Here is a 25,492-nt window from a genome sequence, read left to right as displayed (position 1 = left end):
AAGCGGTGAAAATAAACAATAACGGCAGCAATCCCCAGCACGCCCCTGAAAGCTTATCTCTGATTGGTTGCTGCGCAGTACTGCTGAACAAGGCGGCGTGATATTATATTAAGCCGGCAGTGTTGCCGTCTCTTTCATGTACAGTTTTTTGGGCAATTTCCTAATTCCTCACATACAGGCAAGCCTTTCATCTTATCTTCAGAGAACCCAGATTTCCTGGCCTTCTAATTCCCTCTGTGCAGCCCACACTTCTTATGCAAATATATTTATTGGTGTCACTTCAGGTTCTTCAAAGGAACTGCTGCTGACATGCAAAGGATGGCCGGGGAGATGGCAGGCCTTCGCTGCTGGACTGTGCCAGTCAGTTTGCCTTACCCCCCCCCCCCCCCCCTTTAATCCCTTCTTTGCCATTAAATTATAAATCCCGCACTCAGTGGTCATGCTGTCAATTTATTTTTCTCACCAATTTGAGCTTCTTGACGGCATCCTCGCATACATGCATGCCTCGCGACTCCTCCACCTCCACGTGCCCCAGGTACTGCGCACACACAAAAAAAAAAAAGGAACACATTACTGAAAGTCGCAGGAGACACAGGATAATTCAAAGGAATGACATGAAACACGACAGTGTGGCAATAATTACAGATGAACACTAGAGGGCAGTATAGACCACAATGACAGAAGGCAAGAACTATTTAACTGCTTGCCATCCAAGCCAATTCTGACACTTCTTTACATGCAAAAATCATAATTTTTTGCTGGAAAATTACTCAGAACCTCTAAACATTATATATTTATTTTTTAGCAGGTGGTCGTTGCATTTTTTTTTTTGTTTTATTACATGGTATTAGCACAGCATTTTTTCAAATGCAGTTTTTTTTTTTTTTACCAAAAATATGTAGCAGAATACATATTGGCCTAAATTGACAAAGAAATTAGATTTTCTTTAAAAAATATATTGGATACGTTTTATAGCAGAAAGTAAAAAAGATTGTTTTTTATTTTCAAAATTGTCATCATTCTTTGTTTCTAGCGCAAAAAATAGAACCCACAGATACCACCAAAAGAAAGCTCTATTTGTGGGGAAATAAAGAAAGCAATTTTATTTTGGTACAGCGACGCACAACTGCGCAATTGTCATTTAAAATAACAGTGCCGTATTGCAAAAAATGGCCTGGTCATGAAGGGGGGTAAATCTTCCAGAGCAGAAGTGGTTGTAAAGCTTTTTTTTTGTATTAAAATAACAAACACCTCAGCAGCCCCAATCCTTTTCTTCTGGGATCCCCCTCCAGTGTTCCAGGCCCCTTCTCTTCATCGGGTGCCTCTACGGAAAGTTGTTTTCCTTGGGGACATTTGTGCATCCTTGCTATAGAGCCACCCTGTCTGCGTCTATTGACGCAGACAGGAGGACTCGGCCCCGCCCCGATGTCACAGAATTTGATTAACAGCAGCGGGAGCCAATGGCTCCTGTTGCTATCAATCTGTCCAATGAGGAGAGAGACAGCGGCTGGAGCTGCTGAACTCATGCACATTGCTGGATCGGATCGGGCTCAAGTAAGAAAAATAGGAGGTCAGTGGGGGCAGCTGCAGCACAGAAGGTTTTTTGCCTTAATGCATAGAATGCATAAACCTTAAGGCTTTAAAACCACTTTAAGCTTTGACAATAAAACCTGGAATCCGATTGGTTTCTGTGCAGAGCTGCACCAGATTTTGCACTCTCCAGTTTTGATAAATCAACCCCCTTTGCATTCTGGGAAAGGATAATATGAATTGCATGAATGGCGGCACAACTCTTTCACACTCGATGCGGCAGATATTAATCCCAGCAGCACTGGAAGGTTGGCACCACCTATTGGACCCCGTGGCAGTGGGGAGAAAATGTCTACATTATACAGCAGCCAGACAGACATGGGACACAATTCATTATTTTTGCTGGTGCTGCATAACGAAAAATAAATAGAATTCAAAGCAGAACTAAACCCATCGATTTAACGGTTTCCAAAAACTGTTACATTCGAGGCATGCTGTGAACAACAACTGTCATGGTTGCTTGTGTGTCTAACCAAACTGTCAAACCATCAAATGGCTGGTGTCATAACTGATCACATGTGCAGCACCAACTGTAGATCAAACAGAGGCCAAGATGGCAGCTTCCTTGGCTGTAAAGGATGGGAGGGTTTAGTTCCACTTTAACTAAACTTCAGCTTTAATAAATCCACAAAAACTTTTACTATATTGTAATCTATGTTAAAAACAAAGTGAATGCCCTGTCTAGTAAATTATTAAAGAATCACCAGGACATTGCTAAGGCAGAACAACCATTGAGGAGGAGAACGGTTTTATCCTATTGGGTCTTATCAGTACAGGACACACAGGGGCAGATTTACTAAAACTGGTGCAGCTATGCATAGTAACCAACCAAGGTTTAAATCCTGTATAATAATTGTAGCGACCATAACCCTCGATGGGGCGTCCTTGACTTTTGGGCTTACCGGTTACCTCCGCTTGGCTTGTTCTTCCATGTCTAGGGGTTCCCAGGGTTAGTACCCAACAACTTTGGACGCTGACACCATAAAAGTCCTTTAGAAAGGTTTTTATTTGCAGGGGTAACATCCAACAAACACAGTCTCGTATGGGAACAGAGGGCAAGGGTGAAGAAGCTCAGGCACCTTGAACTGCTAATCATTAGAAAGTCTCTAATACAACCCAGTGAGTAGCCACTCGCAGCTGGGCACCTCAAAGCTGAACAAATCTCTAGCCAGAGATTATGGCAGTCAGCACCTCAATCCGGAACTTGTAAAGTCTCTGACCTTGAATAAATTTGTAACCAAAAGTGAACAGGAACCTTTCCTCAGTACCTGGAACGTTCTCTGTCTCCTTGGCAGTACTGGAAAAGAGTGGATTCGTTAGTGTCCTTGACAACCCAGCAACCAGGCACTTCTTGGGATGCCAGCTTGTTGGCCCTCCTACGAAGAGTCCTCCCTTACACGAGCTGCGGTGCCCCTCCAAGCCGAGAGCACACCCGGACGCCTTGTGCCTCGGACCAGCTGGTTCCGAGACTCGGGAACAGACGGATCCCTACCCCAGACCATGCGGGTCTAATGGGGCTAGTCAAACTGACCATGTTGCGGAGCAGCATACGCTCCCACGACCCCTCGCGGAGCTGTCCCGGTCCAGATTCAGGAACAGGCAGCTCTGGCCTAACGAACGAACCCTGAACACGTGACTTCAGCCTCTTAAGTACTCTTCCCCAGACTCCTCAGCGGGGCCAGACGCACCCACTGATTGGCTCCAGGGAACGCTGATACTTAAAGCATCCAACCAGGCCTGGTTCTGGTCCTATCATGTGCACCTAACTGTACACATGACCAGGCAGAACCCTAACACAGCCAAACTGAGGCTAAAGTTAAACCTACACAATCAGCCCTCGGAACCCCTTTACTGTTCTGAGGAAAAACTAAATTTGTACATAGCGGACACCTTGTCAAAAGTGTCACCACTACATAATAATAATAATAATACTCACTATGTCTAAGCTTACAGTGCCTTAAAAAAGTATTCATACCCCTTGAAATTTTCCACATTTTGCCATGTTACAACCAAAAACATAAATGTATTTTATTGGGATTTTGTGTGATAGAACAACACAAAGTGGCACATAATTGTGAAGTAGAAGGAAAATGATAAATGGTTTTCAACATTTTTTTTACAAATAACTATGTGAGAAGTGTGCTGTGCATTTGTATTCAACCCCCCTGAGTCAATACTTTGTAGAACCCCTTTCACTGCAATTACAGCTGCAAGTCTTTTTGGGGATGTCTCTACCAGCTTTGCACATCTAGAGAGTGACATTTTTGCCCATTCTTCTTTACAAAAAACTCAAGCTCTGTCAGATTGGATGGAGAGCATCTGTGAAAAACATTTTTCAGGTCTTGGCACAGATTCTCAATTGGATTTAGGTCTGGACTTTGACTGGGCCATTCTAACACACGAATATGCTTTGATCTAAACCATTCCATTGTAGCTCTGGCTGTATGTTTAGAGTCGTTGTCCTTCTGGAAGGTGAACCTCTGCCCCAGTCTCAAGCATTTGCAGACTCTAAAGCCCCATACACACTATCAGATTTTCTTCTGATTTTTTTCCTTCCGATTCACCAAAACCATGTAGTGGAAGGACCTGCCTGATTGCATACAAATTAAAACTCCTAAGGTTTGACCTCATATTATATGGTTTTGGTAAATCTGAAGGAAAAACAAAAACAGCAGAAAACCTGATAGTGTGTAAAACTGTCCCTGCTGAAGAAAAGCATCCCCACAAGATGATCCTGCCACCACCATATTTCACAGTGGGGATGGTGTGTTCAGGATGATGTGCAGTGTTAGTTTTCCGCCACACATAGCATTTTGCTTTTAGGTCAAAAAGTTCAATTTTGGTCTCACCTGACCAGAGCATCTTCTTCCACATGTTTACTGTAACCTGCACATGGCTTCATGCAGACTGTAAACTGAAGTTCTTATGACTTTCTTTCAACAATGACTTTCTTCTTGCCACTCTTCCATAAAGATTAGATTTGTGGAGAGCACGACTAATAGTTGTCTCGTGGACAGATTCCCCCACCTGAGCTGTGGATCTCTGCAGCTCCTCCAGAGTTACCATGGGCCTCTAGGCTGCTTCTCTGATGAATGCTCTCCTTGCCCGGCCTGTCAGTTTAGATGGACGGCCATGTCTTGGTAGGTTTGCAGTTGTGCCATACTCTTTCCATTTCCAGATGATGGATTGAACAGTGCTCCGTGAGATGTTCAAAGCTTGGGATATTTTTTTATAACCTAACCCTTCTTTAAACTTCTCCACAACTTTATCCCTGACCTGTCTGGTGTGTTCCTTGGCCTTCAAGACGCTGTTTGTTCACAAAGGTTCTCTAACAAACCACGAGGCCTTCACAGAACAGCTGTTTTTTTACTGAGATTAAATTAGACACTAATTAGGTGACTTCTGAAGGCAATTGGTTCCACTAGATTTTAGTTAGGGGGTATCAGAGTAAAGGGGGCTGAATACAAATGCACGCCACACTTTTCACATATGTATTTGTAAAAAATTTGGAAAACAATTTATAATTTTCCCTCCACTTCACAATTATGTGCCATTTTGTGTTGGTCTATCACATAAAATCCCAATAAAATACATTTACGTTTTTGCTTGTAACATGACAAAATGTGAAAAATGTCAAGGGTTAGGCACTGTAATTGAACAAGCTTGTTAGAAGCCAATTGGTTACCATGCACAGCTCTACTAGACTTTTTGTGCACCAGTTTTAGTAAATCTCCCCTATAGTTTATATGTCAGCTTCTGAGGTGCCCAAAAGCAACGTCATTGGAATTCTAGGTGCATGATAGATGGTTTTATGCAATAAAATGCTGAAAGATACATGCATAAAGACCAATCCATAGGAAGAAATTAGTTTTGGAGCTTTAGAATGAAACCACCAGCCCCGTCTCCATTGGGTACCAGTAGGCTGAAACAGTCCTGCCTACAATTAGGTTCTGTGAGTCAGCAAAGGCTAAAGCTGACCATACTGTACATGTAAATATTTCTCTTGTTCACGCCAAAAGAAATCCATAGATTGTAAGCTCCTTGAGGGCAGATCTGATGTGAATGTACAATATATATGTTAAGCAATGTAAATTGACAGCGATATGCAAGTACCTGTAATAAATATAAAATTATAAATAAATGGCCTGGCTCTTTTATTTCTCAGTTGAAGTTGGTGACACCAGGTGGTGTTGGCAAGGCCATCAGTGGCCAGAATTTCACCCGAATCAGACAACATGTGAGCAGTATATGGCCAGCTGTTGTATAAGATTCTTTTCCAGGCCTGCCATGTACAATGTCATTTAATCAGACGTCTCTTCTACTTTTCTAACATTTGGAGCATTTCCTGAGGTCTCCAAACCCTCCACTGATGACTTTCCTGAGCGGAGACACTTTGTAGGTGTGCACAATGACGGAGACGTCACAGGGGACAGAAGATGGTGGTACACACAATGTCACTCACCCGGACAGGAAAACTGCATTTCCCCCTCCTCACCGCCTCCTCGTCTGCCCCCCACTGGTGCGGGCGGCTGGCCTCCGGGACATACGTTGGTTTTTTCCTCCTCAGGCTCTGCCGCAACTTGTTCATCTCAGGAGCTGCCAGGCTGCAAATGGCAAAAAAAAAGAGACATTTTAAATTAAACCACAATTTGTTCTACTAGAACTTAAATCAAATTCAATATGACACTGGGTCATAGAAGAAAACCTGTACTGAGGGAAATGCACTATATTGTCAAAAGTATTGGGACACCTACTTTTATTTATATATATATATACACACAGCTATAACAGCTTCAACTCTTCTGGGAAGGCTGTGCACAAGGTTTAGGAGTGTGTCTATAGGAATGTTTGACCATTCTTACATAAGTGCATTTGTGAGGTCAGGCACTGATGTTGGACGGGAAGACCTGACTCGCAGTCTCCGCTCTAATTCAGCCCAACTCTGTGCAGGCCAGCCAAGTTCCTCCACCCCAAACTTGCACATCCAAACAATATTGCCAAAAGTATTGGGCCACACATCCAAATCATTTGGTGGAGGGGGGATTTTGGTGTGGGGTTGGGCTTGACTGCTTAGTTCGAGTGTAGGAAACTCTTAGCCCTTGTACACACGGTCGGAGAATCTGTCGGAATGTGTCCTATCGGACCGTGTTGTCGGATAATCCGACTGTGTGTGGTATGCATCAGACTGATTCCGTCGGAATATCCGTCGGACCCAATTTTCCAACTTGTTGGAAATATTTCCCGACCAACTGGTTCGATCGGACCTAATCCGATCATCTGTAGAGAATTTTGATCGGACAAAGTGCCACGCATGCTCAGATCAAATTCCTACATCAAAGCTATTGGCTACTAGCCTGAACGTAGTCCCATCGTAACGAAATTACGTCATCACGTTCTGAATGATCAGATTTTTCGACAACTTAGTCCGACCGTGTGTATGCAACAGTTTCGGACAAGATCCGACGGTCAAAATCCGACGGATTTCGTTGTCGAAATCTCCAACCGTGTGTACAGGGGCTTAGGGCGTCAGCATACTAAGACATTTTGGACAATTTCATGTTTCCAACTTTGTGGGAATGGTTTGAGGATGGCCCCTTCTTGTTCCAACATGACTGCGCACCTGTACACAAAGCAAGGTCCATAAAGACATGGATAGAAAGTTTGAGGTGGAGGAACTTGACTGGCCTGCAGAGTCCTGACCTCAACCCAATAGAACACCTTTGGGATGAATTAAAGTGGAGAGTACGAGCCAGACTTTCTTGTCCAACATCAATGCCTGACCTCACAAATTTGCTTCTGGAAGAATGGTCAAACATTCCCATAGACACACTCCTAAACCTTGTGGACAGCCTTCCCAGAAGAGTTGAAGCTATTATAGCTGCAAAGGGTGGGCCAACTCCATATTGAACCCTACGGACTAAGACTGGGATGCCATTAAAGTTCATGTGCGTGTAAAGGCAGGTGTCCCAATACTTTTGGCAATATAGTACATGTAGGCTGCCACTGCCAACCTTTCCTTCTGAAAATGCTAACTGCCTGGCTGTTATGCTGATCTGACATGCAGAGATATCAACATGGAGAACAGTTTATAGCGTGGAGGTGGCACATACTAGGTTTGGCTATACTCCAAACTCCAGGAACTACACAAAAATACCCTTGCTTTGCCCCCCACCCCTACCCCGGCATTGCAAGGGTTGGATGCTCATTAAGTCTTGCGGTAGAAGAGTAAATGGTAATACCTTATTCCTCTCTCCAGCAGTCTACCTCCATGCTGTGCTACTGATCCCCCGAAGCCTCTTCTCCAAGGTGCACCAGCGAATGGTAACACTCTTGTGTCATCCAGTACAATGCAGGTCCAGCAGTCCTGCATTGTAGATGTGTACGGCAAGGGCCCACCCACAACCTAGAGCATCAGAGTGCCAGTGGCTGGGGGATCAATTAATAAAGGAAGTATTACAGTCGTCTCCTCTACCCCTAGACAGGGCCGCTGATAAGCCAGTACAGCTGACCCTGTTGTACCGGGCCCGGCCAGCAGGGGGGGCCCGAGCAATCTTAACAGCATTTAGAATAATAAAGAAAAAAGTCTGACTGCACAGAGCTGACCGAGGGAGGAGGAGAGCATCACCCCAGGAGCCTGGATCTCAGATAACACAGGGATCTATGGATAAGAGAGGACATGTATTCCTAGTATTCCTATCAGCACCCGAGCCTCCCCCCCCCCTCCTCGGGAAGGACAGAACACCGGAGCTCTCCTCAAGGCAAGATAACAGGTGACAGATTGCATTCTTCTCCTGTGATCACCATTGTTCTGCCTCTGTACAAATCTGTGCTGCAAACTTGCCCTGTACTGAAAGCTAAAATTTATGAATATGTTAGGAAAATAATGGCACTTTTCAGGTACTACACACAGATGCATTTCACAAAATCATTCTTTTAATATATGTGTATGTTGATTATATTTATATAGCACCTGAAAAGTCCCAGTATATTCCTAACATATTCATAAAGTTGAGTATTAACAGCAAAGAAAGTGTATACATATATATAATACAGCCCATCTCCAGGAAATGAAATAAAGTCCAATCTTGCAGTGTGTGTGTGTGTGTGTGTGTGTGTGTGTGTGTGTGTGTGTGTGTGTGTGTGTGGGGGGGGGGGGGGGGTAGACTCTTTTACTTACCTGTTTCCATGCTCCAGCCAGCTGCAGAGCCCTCTTCCTCCACCAAACCTCAGCCTCATCACATCGCAAGGGGGCTGAAGTGTGAGCAACTGGGCTTAGGTGTCCGTTTATGAAGCAGTGATCAGCAGTGATCCAGAGGATCGCCGCTGATCGGGGGAGAAGTGTTTGAACTTGTTCTCCCGCCGATTATCTCCACACATGGAGAATCCTCATTGAATGACACAGAAACGGCCAGTTTATGAAGCTGCGATCTGAGCGCTTCACTGGCGATCTGTGTCAGAATTCACGCTCCCCAATTCACAAGCTCAGAGGTGGAGAATCGGGGAGTGAAAAGGAAATCTGGGGGGGATCTGAGGAGGAAAGAGGAAGATAATTAACTTCCTTATGCCTCGTCATATGTATGTGTGTGTGTATATATATATATATATATATATGTATATATATATAATATATGTTTGTGTATATACATGTATATATAATGTCGGTGTGTGTATACATGTATATATTATGTACTCTTTATTTTACTAACATTAATCACACCGTGTGTCAGTGTATTGAGCTGTGATAATTTATCACTGCTTAATAAATTGACATCTTTGTGTATCAGTGAATTTCTAGTACTGTAATCTCATAAAGTCTCACAAGATTGCAGTATTAGGGGTTGTTCTTCAGTGTTAGAAGCGTTTGTAGATCGCTTCACTCCTCCAAGGGTGAAGCGATCTACTCCACTTTATAAACTGGCATAGAGAGGAGAAAGATCTCCTCTGTGAATGCCGGAGAATGAAGCAGTGAATAGATTTCACTGCTTCATAAAAGGACACCATAGTCAGTAAAACATACACAAGCGCTGTAGGGAACCATTCAGCGCTGGAAGAAGCCAACTAAAGCAAGAAATTGGGTAAAGCTGGGTACACACACATCAAAATTCAGTTTAGCAGCAATCGGAAAATTTTTGATCTATGTGTAGCCCTCCGTGTTAGAAGCCAATCATTATACCACCTTAGTATATTCATATGCCATCCCACATACTGACTCCTACCACCTTTGATCACTTCAAATCACTGAAGTGGTCATTGTGGTTAGAGTGTTCCTTTAATATCTCTCAGAAAAAGTTAACCTCTGTATACTGATTCCATTTCATTTCATTTGATCATCCTCTAGTTGTGTTAAATTGGTGGGGGGGGGGGGTGCTGTCTGTATACCCTAGCCTCTCGGTATATGGGCGGGGCCAGGGATGGGGCTAAAGGGGGCCCCGTCAGGTAGGCTGTACGGGGCCCCGTGATTTCTATCAGCAGCCCTGCCCCTAGATCTAACAAACCTATATCTCTTCCAGTCCCTTCTCTAAAAGGGTATTCTTTGTGTAATTCCCAGTGGTTATGTTGAAAATGGAATTATGAACACACACACAGTAAAAATTATGTTAAGTAGACATAGGAGGTTGTGTAGTGCACTTAGCAAATACTTAGAAAGAGCGTACACAGACACCCCTGGCACTCAGAGGACTTCTACACAATCCCAATGATATGCGGACCATCAGAGCCTATAGGGAATCTTCCACTTAAATGCTAAGCCAGTGCAGCCCTTCTCATATAAGCAGAAAGCTGTAGAAAATACAAACAAGAGGGTGCAAACAGTGCATTACCAAAAGATTTATTGATAAACACGAAATCCTAATTTGTACTCATGAAAGAGGAAAAGGTATAAGCATTAGCAGATCCAGTGTTGGTGAAGTGTCACCCGATCCAATGCACTACAACTTTGGCAAGCCAACGTTTTTCGGGGACGAAACCCCCTTTCTTCAGAGCATCTTCTAAAATGCATCAGCTTGCTGACATTGTGGTGCATTGGATCGGGTGACACTTCACCAACACTGGATCCGCCATTGGTGTGATACAATGCTTAAACGTTCTCCTCTTTTGGGAGTACGGATTTGTCTTTCATGCTTATTTATCAATAAATCTTCTGGGAATGCACTGCTGGTAATGCTACTGTGCAGAGTATATACATACAGAATAAGAACAGATACTGAGAATTACACCCAGCACATGGAAAAAGAGAAGTTCTACTGTGCAGAGTCCATACATACAGAATAAGAACAGATACTGAGAATTACACCCAGCACATGGAAAAAGAGAAGTGCTACTATGCAGAGTCCATACATACAGAATAAGAACAGATACTGAGGATTATACCCAGCACATGGAAAAAGAGAAGTGCTACTTTTCAGAGTCCATACATACAGAATAAGAACAGATACTGAGGATTACACCCAGCACATGGAAAAAGAGAAGTGCTACTGTGCAGAGTCCATAAATACAGAATAAGAACAGATACTGAGGATTACACCCAGCACATGGAAAAAGAGAAGTGCTACTATGCAGAGTCCATACATATAGAATAAGAACAGATACTGAGGATTACACCCAGCACATGGAAAAAGAGAAGTGCTACTGTGCAGAGTCCATAAATACAGAATAAGAACAGATACTGAGGATTACACCCAGCACATGGAAAAAGAGAAGTGCTACTGTGCAGAGTCCATACATACAGAATAAGAACAGATACTGAGGATTACACCCAGCACATGGAAAAAGAGAAGTGCTACTGTGCAGAGTCCATAAATACAGAATAAGAACAGATACTGAGGATTACACCCAGCACATGGAAAAAGAGAAGTGCTACTGTGCAGAGTCCATACATACAGAATAAGAACAGATACTGAGGATTACACCCAGCACATGGAAAAAGAGAAGTGCTACTGTGCAGAGTCCATAAATACAGAATAAGAACAGATACTGAGGATTACACCCAGCACATGGAAAAAGAGAAGTGCTACTATGCAGAGTCCATACATATAGAATAAGAACAGATACTGAGGATTAGACCCAGCACATGGAAAAAGAGAAGTGCTACTATGCAGAGTCCATACATATAGAATAAGAACAGATACTGAGGATTAGACCCAGCACATGGAAAAAGAGAAGTGCTACTATGCAGAGTCCATACATACAGAATACGAACAGATACTGAGAATTACACCCAGCACATGGAAAAAGAGAAGTGCTACTATGCAGAGTCCATACATACAGAAAAGGAACATATACTGAGGATTACACCCAGCACACGGAAAAAAGAGAAGTGCCACTGTGCAGAGTCCATACATACACAGGGAGAGATACTGAGGATCACACCTGGTGTAGAAGACAAAAAGAAGTGCTACTTTGCAGAGCCTATACATACATAATATGAACAGATACTGAGGATTACACTCTGTGTACAAAAACAACAGAAGTAATACTGTGCAGCATCCTTACATATAAATAAGAACTGAAACTATGACTTGCACCCCAGCACACTGGACCAGAGAAGTGCTACTGTGTAATGTCCACATATACTGAACAGAAAGAAATGCTGAGATACAGACCCAGCACACAGGGCAATAGAAGTGCTACTCTGCAGAATCCATATATACAGCATAAGAACAGATAGTAAGAATTACACCCGGTGTACAAGACAAGAGTAATGTCACTGTGAAAGGTCCTTACATATACACTCACCGGTACACCTGTTCAATTGCTTGGTAACACATATTGCTAATCAGCCAATCGCATGGCAACAACTCAATGTATTTAGACATCTAGACATGGTGAAGACAACTTGCTAAAGTTCAAACTGAGCATCAGAATGGGCAAGAAAGGGGATTTAAGTGACTTTGAACGTGGCATGGTTGTTGGTGCCAGACGGGCTGGTCTGAGTATATAAAAAACTGCTGATCTAATAGGATTTTTCACACGCAACAGAGAATGGTCCAAAAAAGAGAAAATATCCAGTGAGCGGCAGTTGTGTGGAGGAAAATGGCTTGTTGATGTCAGAGGAGAATGGGCAGACTGGTTCGAGATGATAGAAAGGCAACAGTAACTCAAATAACCCCTCGTTACATGCAGAATACCATCTCTGAACGCACAACACATCGAACCTTGAAGCAGATGGTCTACAGCAGCAGAAGATCATACCATATGCCACTTCTGTCAGCTAAGAACAGGAAACTGAGGCCACAATTCGCACAGGCAAACAAAAAAAAAACATTTTGAGCACCAGCAGCCACTGAGCGGGTCCAACCTGGCACTAGCAAGGTGTACCTAATAAAGTGGCCGGTGAGTAATTTTTTATATATATGTATATATATATATATATATATATATATATATATATATATATATATATATATATATATATATATGTATATATATATATGTATATATATATATGTATGTATGAATAGGGACCTATATGTGAAATTGAATGCTACTGTCATCATTATTTGGCGAGTCGCCATGGTGTCGGGGCATTTTATGTGTACATGCTTGTTTCAGATGAGCAGCTCGTTATGTAGAAAGACACCAATATTAATGACAGCCTTACATCCTCCACCAAAGCCAAGTCAGTAATGACGGCTTATCTTATTTCTCTCTAAACAGGATTGCCATGAGGGTTAGTGAGCTGAGTAGGTGAAGCATTGAGAACTGGGAAGGAGGGTTCGTGATAAAGCTGAACTCCAAGCAGAAAAAAAAAGCTACCAATGAATGCAGTTATTTATTCATTATAATATAATGGAATGTATTATTGAATGCAACTTGAAAAATGGGATAAGCAACCGACTTTGACTGAATATCAGCCTCCTGTGATCCTCCTCTGCACAGACTGGGAGAGGGTGGAGGAGTCAATCAGCCTCTGCTGCATGCGCAAATGCTAACCAGAGCTGCTCTTCCCTGCAACCATATCCCCAGTTATTACATACCGTTAAAGTGTTATTCCTGAGCACCAGTGCAAAGCTAAAAGTTTTTCCTGGTTATCAATACAAAGCTAAAGCTTTCCCAGAACACCATTGCAAAGTTTTAACCTCTTCGTGACTAGGCCATTTTTTTTGCTATTTAGCATTGCGCTATTTTAACTGGTAATTGCGCGGTCAGGCAAGCTAAGCTCCATAGCTTAGTAAATGAGCAGAAACTCTGCTGACTGCCATCATCCAATCATGTGCAAGCAAAAAAATAATTTTTCTTCTTTTCTTTTTTTTTTTTTTTTACTTTCTGCTATAAAACCTATCCAATAATTTTTTTTTTTTTTAAATCTACATTTCTTCATAAATTCAGGCCAAAATGTATTAAATGTATTCTGCTACATGTCTTTGATAAAAAATAATCCCAAATAAGTGTATATTGATTGGTTTATGTGAAAGTTGATTTATAGTGGGACTGTGATAGTGCGGTGGACAATCTGACACTAACTGAAGCTGGGTGGGAACTGACTGACACTGACATCACCAGTGACACCAATACAGTGATCAGTGATAATACTATACACTGTCATTGTACCAATGACATTGGCTGGGAAGGTGTTAACATCTCAGTGTAATCAAGGGGTTAAGTGTGTGCCTAACAATGTGTGCTGCTTTTTTACTAAAAAAATCTGTTTGTCTCTTCTCTCTGCAAAGCAGGGAGAAGAAACAAAGACATGTTTCCCGCTGTACAGAGCCCTGTGTTGTTTGTCAATACAGGGCTCAGGGCTGTGACACAGCCGATCAGCACGTCCTGGCCATGAGTTATTGGCTGTGACCTGCTGTCAAAATCACCTTGTGTCCAATCACGGCAGTAGTCAACAAGAGGGGGCTGCACGCCCTGATCCTGGCAGGGACATACAGGTACGTCGCTGTGCCTGTAGGAGTCGCACATCCGCAGTACAATGCAGATGGGCAATCCTAAAGAGGCTAAAGTGGTTTCTAAAGTCTAAAAGCTGTTTACCTTAATGCATTCTCTGCATTAAGGTAAAATACTCCAAAACTAGGCTATGTGTAGCCATAGACACACACAGCGCTGGTAGGTAATGCTCCCTCCTAACTGGAGTTTGACTGTTCAGTGCTGTCTCTAGGCTCCTGAGGAGGGAAAGGGAGCCTTGCCTACCGGCGCTGTGTGTGTCTATGGCTGCACACAGCCCGGTTTCAGAGCACGCATGCACGGGTGCCTTCTCAGCACCCAGCTTGCTAAGGAGGCACCAGTAGCGGGGAGAAAATGACAGCGAAGGGAACTACCAGAAGAGCAGAAGACAGCACTTTCTGTGCAATGTTGTTACACAGAGCAGGTAAGTATAACTTATTTATTTTTTTATTTTTTAAATGAGACTTTAGTATCACTTTAAGTTTATCCCTGAACATCAGTGTATAGTTGGAGTTTCACAATGAGCGCCAATGCAATTTCAGTGTATTTTTGATGATCATTCACAAATTTAATATGCAATTCTCTTTTATATTTTAATAGTGTTGGTTATATCTACATACTGTATATATTGCTACATCTACAACTTATTTTAGTGGTCCCCTGGGATCCTAAAGCTGAATTCCAGGGTAGGAATCCTTCCCTGAAATAGGGCCGCCTCCGCACTGCAAGGGTTATTCGCATGTTTAGGACTAAGGAAACAATAAAACAAGTTTTACTTACCTGATCTTCCAACCCCAAAGGCTTCCCCCACTGTGCAAGACCGGTCCTGATAGCCTCTCCTCTGTGGTCTGGCAGTTGCAGGTCCTCTGATGCCATCAAGATCCATACATGGTCCATAGCCCTGCAATGGACGTAAGGATGCCGATGAACAGTTCACCGCTGAAGTTTAAGGGAGCACTGCCTGCTGCGAGAGCAGAGGAATGGCCAAGTGTAACTGATTTTCATGTTCCCTAGACCAGGGGTCTCCAAACTGCGGTCTGTGGGCTGGATGAAGTCCTTTGCTTGCCTGTATCCTGCCCTTGGGACACTATTCTCTCCACTGATACAACTCGGTATTCCTTCCACTGCCACAAAAGATGGGGCACTATTCCTGCCACTGACACCAGAGATGGGACACCATTATTCCCTCTGACGCTAGAGATGGGGCACTATTCCTCCCACTGACATTAATGATGGGGCACTATTCCTCCCACTGATACCAATGATGGGGCACTATTCCTCCCACCAATACCAATGATGGGGCACTATTCTTCCCATTGATACCAAATGATGAGGCACTATTCCTCCCATTGATACCAATGATGGGGCACTATTCCTCCCATTGATACCAATGATGAGGCACTATTCCTCCCACTGACACCAATGATGGGGCACTATTCCTCCCACTGACACCAATGATGGGGCACTATTCCTCCCACTGACACCAATGATGAGGCACTATTCCTCCCACTGACACCAATGATGGGGCACTATTCCTCCCACTGACACCAATGATGGGGCACTATTCCTCCCACTGACACCAATGATGAGGCACTATTCCTCCCACTGACATCAATGATGGGGCACTATTCCAAACTGTGGTCCGTGGGCCGGATGAAGCCCTTTATTTGCCTGTATCCTGCCCTTGGGGCACTATTTTCTCCACTGATACAAGTCAGTATTCCTTCCACTGCCACAAAAGATGGGGCACTATTGCTGGCACTGACACCAGAGATGGGGCACTATTCCTCCCGCTGACACCAATGATGGGGCACTCTTCTTCCCATTGATACCAAATGATGAGGTACTATTCCTCCCATTGATACCAATGATGAGGCAATATTCCTCCCACTGACACCAATGATGAGGCACTATTCCTTCCACTGACACCAGAGATGGGGCACTATTCCTCCCATTGATACCAGTGATGGGGCACTATTCCTCCCACTGACATCAATGATGGGGCACTATTCCTCTCACTGATACCAATGATGGGGCACTATTCCTCCCACTGACACCAATGATGGGGCACAATTCCTCCTACTGACACCAATGATGAAACATTATTCTTCCCACTGACAGCAATTATGTAATTTTTTTATTCCCGCTGACCATCAAGCCTATGATATTGTTTACTCCCATCGATGCCTGGGCATTTTCTATTCCCTGTGGCCACAGTCCAGCTCCCATAAAGTTTGAAGGGCAATACACTGGCCCTTTGTTTTAAAAGTTTAGAGACCCCCGGCCTAGACCTACACTAGCATATAAATCCTGCAGTGCAGGGGCAGCCGCATTGCGAGAAAAGATTTTTATTTGGCTTTTAAAAGGATGTCAAGGGTTCTTCGAGGATAAAAAGGTCGGGAAAGGTTGCTGTAACCTATTGTATGTAAGTCGGTTTCTGGAGTAATATATGCGCTTTGTTTTGTGGGCTTTTCAAGATCTTCTGTAACGCACAAAGCGGGAGGATACATCGCCACCTTAAATAGTGGTGAGATCACACTGCCTGCCTCCAGGAAGAAATGTGTTAATTCCCAGAATTCCAGGCTCTCCCCACCCTTCCAGACATATGTGGTTAGATTGAAAACATATGGAGAGCATTTTCCGGAAACAAAAAAAGGATCCAAAAAGGAAAGAGAATGAATTAAAGGAGGAAAAACAAAACAAAAATAAACAAACCCAGACCCCTCCCCGGGGTAGAGGGCGTCCTGCATGGTGGCGATTACAGCATCAGAAAGAGCGATAGGCTACCCTGCGCTAATCTTCCAGGAAAGAGGGAAAATCTCGCCGTAGGGCCTTATAGGGAGCCAATAATGAGCAGCGCAAGTCTGTAACCTGACTGATTGAATTAACTGGCAATGAAATGCAATAAACACACATTCTCCAAGAGATACGAGACCGCGCGGGGAAGCAGAGGCGGGCAGGGTCTTCAACATTCCCATTTTTCTACTCTGGTTATGTGTAAGATGTCAGAGGGATGAGCAAACTTCCAGATCCCAATTCCCTTCCTTATAGTATATTTTCCAACTGCTGTAGATCGACAGTTGATCCTTTGTCACAGAGAAGGAAACAAAATGGTATTAGTGATAGGGGACTGAGCCAGGGACCCTGATGAAGATATCTCACCACAGAAGTCTTTAAGAGATATAAGGAGGCGAGATGTGATTCAGTACAGCAGTATATCTACCCATCGCTAAAATATCGGTTTTAGGCGGACCTATCCTTTTAAATCTGCATGCTGCCTTTATAACCATCTTAAAAAATTAATTTACCTCTGTAATTATATAAATACAAATTAATGTTAAATTGGACACTAAAACTTTACCACTAAGCCAGGCCATAGATTAGTCAATTTTCTTTCCAGCAACCACAGGTTGATGGGGGAATTCCTCGCGCAGCGCTATTGAGTTCTGCCAGCGGGGAGCCTTTCCTGCCGGCAGAACACAATGATTACTGCTAGGGGCTATAGCTGCCAGCAGTATTTGCATGCAAAAAATCCAAAATGTTGGTTGATCAATGGATCGACTTCATTATAACCTGCCTGCCAATAGATTCTCTCAGTGAACAGCCAAGATTCAATCTATCTATGGCCAGGGAGGAAAGGGAGGAACCACCGTGAATTATTTCAGAAGTACTTTTCAGATGTGGCATACATTCCTCCTCTCCCTTTATTGTATATGAAATATCACAGCATGGACACTCATGAGACCAAACTGAACAATTCAGGAATCTTCAATAAGTTCCAGCATCTGTATAGCAATCCCTGCCTTTATCAATGAGTACAATGAGCATGCTCAGTGCCAGTAAAGCACTAGAATATCATATACATATACACTGTACACAGTAAATAGATAGATGGTATCTAGTTGCAGAAGTAAAGCACGCACTAGACAGAAGCATCCTGGAACAATCCAAACAGATCTTTCCTGCACTTTTATTCAGCAAGGCAGTAAACACACACGATTCAATACCGGAAGGCTTTGTGCAGCAATCTACAGCATAAAACAAAACATCGGCTCATTCAAACCACTAACTAAACTCAGGTTGGTCCCCAACCAGCAAGGGGATTTCTAATAGGCTCCTCAAAATAAACTGGCAGCACATGCACCTTTTTAGTGTTCTGTCAGCAGTCAGCCTTTTCTTCCAGCAGCAGACTCCCATAACAGATAGATAGATAGATAGATAGATAGATAGATAGATAGATAGATAGATAGATAGATAGATAGAGGGCTCTGAGCATTAGTCGGTTCACATATATGTATGAAAGTGGGGAGGGCAGGAGAGAGAGAGAAGAGGAGAGAAAAGGAGAGAATAAGAAAGAGAGAGAGAGAAGAGGAGAGAATAAGAAAGAGAGAGAGAGAGAGAGAGATATAGATAAAAAGAGAGCATAAGAAAGAGAGAGAGAGCGAGAGAGAGATGAGCATCAGTCAGCTCACATATATAAAGAACAGAGAGAGAGAGAGAGAGAGGGAGGGAGATGGAGAGAGAGGATGCCCTAAGCATCAGTCAGCTAACATATATAAAAGAAGAGAGAGAGAGAGTGCTGTGAGCAACAGTCAGTTCACATATATAAAGAGAGAGAGAACAACGAGAGAGCGAGAAAAAACAAGTGAGGGAAAGAGAGAGCGAGAGAAAATGAGAACGAGAAGATGCCCTAAGCATCAGTCAACTAACATAAAAGGAGAGAACGAGAGAGAGGGGGAGAGAGAGAGAGAGAGGGGGTGAGAAAGGTGTAGGGAGAGAGGGGGGGGAGAGAGAGGGGGGAGCAAGAAAGGGGGAGGGAGAGAGGAGGGGAGCGAGAGAGGGGGAAGAGAGAGAGGGGAGAGAGAGAGGGGAGAGAAGGAGGGGGGAGAGAGGGAGGGGGGAGAGAGAGGGAGGGTGGAGAGAGAGGACGGGGGAGAGAGAGGACGGGGGAGAGAGAGGACGGGGGAGAGGGAGAGACGGGGAGAGGGAGAGAAGGGGGAGAGGGAGAGAGGGGGGACAGAGAGGGGGAGGGGAGAGAGAGGGGAGAGAGAGGGGGAGAGGAGGGATGAGGGAGAGAAGGGGGAGAGAGGGGAGAGAGAGGGGGAGGGAGAGAGGAGGGATGAGGGAGGAAGAGAGAGGGAGGGAGAGAGATAGAGCAAGAGAGAGAGAGGGGGAGAGGAGGGATGAGGGAGAGAAGGGGGAGAGAGGGGAGAGAGAGGGGGAGGGAGAGAGGAGGGATGAGGGAGGAAGAGAGAGGGAGGGAGAGAGATAGAGCAAGAGAGAGAGAGGGGGAGAGAGGGGGAGGGAGGGGGGAGGGGGAGAGAGGGGGAGGGAGGGGGGAGAGAGAGAGAGATGTAAACTTTGATCAGAAATAAATGCCCAAAAGAGGGGAGACAGGCAAACACGTTGCATTTCAATGGTTGAAGGAAGACATCCCTAGAAGCCTTGTAGATGTGCTTGTTCATTGCTCATTCCTGTGAAGTCTCCAAACTATGGCCCTCCAGTTGTTCAGGAACTACAATTCCCATCATGCCTAGTCATGTAGTCCCGCAACAGCTGGAGGGCCGTAGTTTGGAGACCCCTGAATGATCACTGTGGACATGCACGTCTAAAGGAACGCCATCTTCGACAACTAGCCCTGTGTTTAGTCAAGTCGGACTGCAGGGAAAGTATAGGTTTTAAAATGGAATTAGGAAGAGCTGGCTGGCATTAATAAATGATTTAATAGAACGGGTGCGACAACTTGCTTAGGAAGCCGTTGTTAGGTTGTGATCGTTTTTTAATTTTCTGTTCACTTGCACCTTGTAGCCATGGTCCTGCACAATATTGGAGAGGTAAGAGAGTTAACATGCGGTCAGCGTTCCATGGCCGGCGTCCTGTTCCCCCGGGTAGTTTGGTGTGTGATGTTTGGGTCAAAGTTTGTTTTAAGTCGTTTTAATAAGGCCGTGGCTGACTTCCACCCACAATAGGGAGCTGCGAGCATCTCCGAGCCAATAGCTATTAAAGGTTAATGTGTATTCTGGATTAATTACACACTGAGAAGCCGTGTTCCTCCCTGCGGTCTTCTCTTTGTGGGGATATTTGCAAGGCACAACTAAACTTGGCTTAAGAAATCATGAAAATGAAGAGCCTCGTTATTATTTAACCCTTTTCTAGCTGGCAATAAGGCGAGATGAGGGGGTAGGAGGAAGAAGTAGAAGGCGAGGGAAGAGGCACGGGAGGGAGAAGATTGGTACAATTCTCCGCACTGTGTGGGGAAGAGGTTATAACCCCGTTCAGTCTGGAGTCACATGCCATTGACAGGAGAGAGATTTCCCAGGATACCAGAGACTTTTAGAAACTTCTGTCTGCTTTATAAACATTTCCAGGACTGCATTATATAATCGCCACATAATCTGGGCCTGTAAGGAGAAGATCAGGTTGAGGATTCTATAGCTGCCATCTTCATGTCAATCACGGTCGGTGGAGCAGGCCCCACATCTCAGCTCTTCTGTGCCTGAAGCCCAAACTAATGTCTATAGCCTGAAAAAATGACCCAATTCATGATTTTTACAGACTTTTCCATAGTAACCCTATACTAATATTAGCTCATTTTATAGAAGCACTTTACAAAACTCTGGCTCGGCCACATCTTGATATGCCGTCCAGACCAGTTCTGGTCGCCAATCCTCAGGAAGGGTGTGTGCTGGAACTGTAAAGAATCCAGAGAAGGACAGCAAAGCTAATAAGGGGCCTGGAGAATCTCAGTTACAAGGAATGACTTAAAACATTAAACTTCTTCTTCCTGGAGAAGTGACACTGAAAAAGGAGATATGATATCAATATACAAATACACTATATTTTCAAAAGTATTTGGACGCCTGCCTTTACATACACATGAAGTGACCTGAGCAAGCTCCACAAAGACATGGATGAGAGATTTTGGGGTGGAGGAACTTGACTGGCCTGCACAGAGTCCTGGCCTCAACCCAATAGAATACCTTTGGGATGAATTAAGAGTGGAGACTGCAAGCCAGGCCTTCTCGTCCACATCAGTGCCTGACCTCACGAATGCACATCTGGAAGAATGGTCAAACATTCCCATAGACAGACTCCTAAAACTTGTGGACAGCCTTCCCAGAAGAGTTGAAGCTGTTATAGCTGCAAAGGGTGGGCCAACTCGATATTGAACCCTATGGACTAATGCCGGCCATACACGGTTCGAATTTCGAAAGAATTTTCTTTCGAAAATCGTATCTAAGAATTTTCGTATGAATTTCGCACCATTAGTGGGCTGCAGCAACAGCCGATTTTCGTGCGGAAATAAAATTTGAGGAATTGGACATGTTGGAAATTTTTAGAAAAACAAACGATTTTCTAATCAATGATGGGAGAATCGTGCGAGAAACGTAATAAGAAAATAAAATGTACGGAGATAAAAGAAGATTCCCAGCCAAGAAAATTCTTTTCTGTAGCAACATGAGGTGAAATTGAAGGCTCGGTCGGCCGAATTTCGAAAATCAATGGTGGCATCATCGGATCACCAAAAAAAGGAATTTTCTGATTTTGAAAAGAAAATTCGTTCGAAATTCGACCGTGTATGGCCTGCATTAGACTGGGATGGCATTAAAGCCGAGCTGCATAAAGGGAAGCCCCGCTTATCTGCCTCCTCGCCTCCTCTTGTGCCACATTTGGCACCTTTACGGGGAGCGGGTACCTGGTTTTGACAGGTACACCACTCCCACTTCTGGGTGATCTGGAAAAATCGGCTGGGGTGCCGACATCGCTGGCTTCATGGACAGGTAAGTGTCCTAATATTAAAAGTCAGGAGCTACAGCGTGTGTAGCTGCTGACGTTTAATTGTTCCTGAAGGAGCCTGGACCCGCTTTAAAGTTCATGTGTGTGTAAAGGCAGGCGTCCCAATACTTTTGACAATATAATGTATCTAACAGGTGATTCTAACATAAGGAGTAAATTATTAAGTCTCAGATTCAGTCTCAGAAGAAGACTAAATGAAGGTGGAAAGGAAGCGATTTAATCTTAAACTGCATAAAGGGTTCTTTACTGTTAGATGTGGTGGCACTCCCTTCCACAGTTGGTGGGGATAACGGAGAGAAGGTATAATTTCACAAAAACTTTTAGATGGGCCTCTTAGTTAATGCAATATACAGGGATATGGGAAATGGTAGTGATGTAAACATACACACGCTGAACTGGATAGACTGATGTCTTTATTCAACCTTACCATTTGTGTAACTATGTAACATATTAGTATGGCTCCATGTCTTCTAGCTCTTCTGTGTCTGGAAAATCTATAGAGTGCCCAGCATAAAATCTATGGCCTCTCAAAATTATACAATTCATGTTTTTTAACCACTTTCAGACCGGACCATTTTGCTGGTAAATGACCAGAGGTCTTTTTACAATTTGGCACTGCGCTGCTTTAACTGGTAATTGCGCGGTCATGCAATGTTGTACCCAAACAAAATTTGCGTCCTTTTCTTCCCACAAATAGAGCTTTCTTTTGATGGTATTTGATTGCCTCTGCGATTTTTATTTTTTGCGATATAAACGTAAAAAGACCGCAAATTTTGAAAAAAAATGATATTTTCTACTTTTTGTTATTAGAAAAATCCAATAAACTCAATTTTAGTCATACATTTAGGCCAAAATGTATTCAGCCACATGTCTTTGGTAAAAAAAAAGTCAATAATTGTATATTTATTGGTTTGCGCAAAAGTTGTCACATCTACAAACTAAGGTACGTTTTCTGGAATTTACACAGCTTTTAGTTTACGACTGCCTATCTCATTTCTTGAGGTGCTAAAATGGCAGGGCAGTACAAAACCCCCCCAAATGACCCCATTTTGGAAAGTAGACCCCCTAAGGAAATTGATAAGAGGCATGTTGAGCCCATTGAATATTTTATTTTTTTGCCTCAAGCGATTGAATAATGACAAAAAAAAAAATTTTTTTTTTTTTTTACACAAAGTTGTCACTAAATGATATATTGCTCACACATGCTATGGGCGTATGTGAAATGACACCCCAAAATAAATTCTGCTGCTTCTCCTGAGTACGGGGATACCACATATGTGGGACTTTTTGGGAGCCTAGCCGCGTACGGGGCCCCGAAAACCAAGCACCGCCTTCAGGCTTTCTAAGGGCGTAAATTTTTGAGTTCACTTCTCACTACCTATTACAGTTTTGAAGGCCATAAAATGCCAAGATGGCACAAAACCCCCACAAATGACCCCATTTTAGAAAGTAGACACCCCAAGCTATTTGCTGAGAGGCATGTTGAGTTCATGGAATATTTTATATTTTGCCACAAGTTGCGGGAAAATTACAAACTTTTTTTTTTTTTTTTTTTTTTTAACAAAGTTGTCACTAAATGATATATTGCTCATGCATGCCATGGGCATATGTGAAATGACACCCCAAAATAAATTCTGCTGCTTCTCCTGAGTACGGGGATACCACATATGTGGGACTTTTTGGGAGCCTAGCCGCGTACGGGGCCCCGAAAACCAAGCACCGCCTTCAGGCTTTCTAAGGGCGTAATTTTTTGATTTCACTCCTCACTACCTATTACAGTTTTGAAGGCCATAAAATGCCAAGATGGCACAAAACCCCCACAAATGACCCCATTTTAGAAAGTAGACACCCCAAGCTATTTGCTGAGAGGCATGTTGAGTCCATGGAATATTTTATATTTTGCCACAAGTTGCGGGAAAATTACAAACTTTTTTTTTTTTTTTTTTTTTTTCACAAAGTTGTCACTAAATGATATATTGCTCACGCATGCCATGGGCATATGTGAAATGACACCCCAAAATAAATTCTGCTGCTTCTCCTGAGTATGGGGATACCACATATGTGGGACTTTTTGGGAGCCTAGCCGCGTACGGGGCCCCGAAAACCAAGCACCGCCTTCAGGCTTTCTAAGGGCGTTACAGTTTTGAAGGCCATAAAATGCCAAGATGGCACAAACCCCCCCCAAATGACCCCATTTTGGAAAGTAGACACCCCTAAATTTAGGGGTACACTAGTGAGACTAGGTAATAAATGGCGGGTGCCCTGAAACTATAAAAAAATAACTAACCAACCAGCGTCACCTGTAACAGTTATATGGTGATCACTGGTGAAAGGGTTAACTAGGGGGCAATTAGGGGGCTTTATGCGGTAGTATATGGGGGTCCCTGGCGCTATAAAAAGCTGCAGCGAACCTAAATACCTACCTGCCTAACTAGCGTCACCTGTGACACTAATACGGCGATCAGAAAAACGATCGCTTATTAGGCTGGGTTCACACTGGAGCGATGCGGGAACGCCACGAATGCGCGGCGGGTTCCCGCATCGCATGCCTCCCGGCGGCAGTTCACACTGCCCTATGCGAACTGCTGGGAGTGTCAGTGAAATGTTACTGACACCCCCAGATCAGTTCGCATATCGCAGTGCGATCTGCAAACTCGGATCGCATGGTGTGAACACCCATGCGATCCGATTCTGCTGCGGGCCAAAAAAAGGGTCCCGTGCGAATTTGCGGCGGGTGCGGCGGGTGCGGCGAATGGCTGAACTCGAATCGCACAGAGATCGGATGTGATTTGCACTGCAGTGCGGTGCGAATCACATCCGTTCTCATAAACCGCTGCAATGTGAACCCAGCCTTAGTGACACTGGCGACGGGGGGTGATCACGGGGTTAAACCTTTATTGGGGGGGTTAGGGGGGTACCTTAGAACTAAAGGGGGCTAACCCTAACTGCCCTAACAGTTATTAGTCACAAATGACACCCGCCGGGTGATCAGGGGGTTAAACCTTTATTAGGTAATAAATGGCGGGTGCCCTGAAACTATAAAAAAATAACTAACCAACCAGCGTCACCTGTAACAGTTATATGGTGATCACTGGTGAAAGGGTTAACTAGGGGGCAATCAGGGGGCTTTATGCGGTAGTATATGGGGGTCCCTGGCGCTATAAAAAGCTGCGGCGAACCTAAATACCTACCTGCCTAACTAGCGTCACCTGTGACA

General features: G+C 43.9%; 1 protein-coding gene across 2 annotated transcripts in view; it reads right to left on the bottom strand.

The window, feature by feature from the left end:
- NUMBL (NUMB like endocytic adaptor protein) overlaps window positions 1–25,492 on the bottom strand; it is a 139,557-nt gene that overhangs the window by 25,854 nt on the left and 88,211 nt on the right. For both annotated transcript variants that reach the window (XM_077482289.1, XM_077482298.1), the window contains exons 3-4: window positions 6,053–6,194; window positions 464–538 (exon numbers count right to left, since the gene is read on the bottom strand). In XM_077482289.1, coding sequence (XP_077338415.1) covers window positions 464–538; window positions 6,053–6,178 — 201 coding nt within the window. In that variant the 5' untranslated portion in view covers window positions 6,179–6,194. The remainder of the gene's footprint in view (window positions 1–463; window positions 539–6,052; window positions 6,195–25,492) is intronic.

Source organism: Lithobates pipiens, unplaced genomic scaffold (genome assembly GCF_037356315.1).
Source record: "Lithobates pipiens isolate NorthernLeopardFrog02 unplaced genomic scaffold, aLitPip1_a1.2 Scaffold_1, whole genome shotgun sequence".
Taxonomy (NCBI): domain Eukaryota; kingdom Metazoa; phylum Chordata; class Amphibia; order Anura; family Ranidae; genus Lithobates; species Lithobates pipiens.
This window is presented reverse-complemented; position numbering and strand designations above follow the sequence as displayed.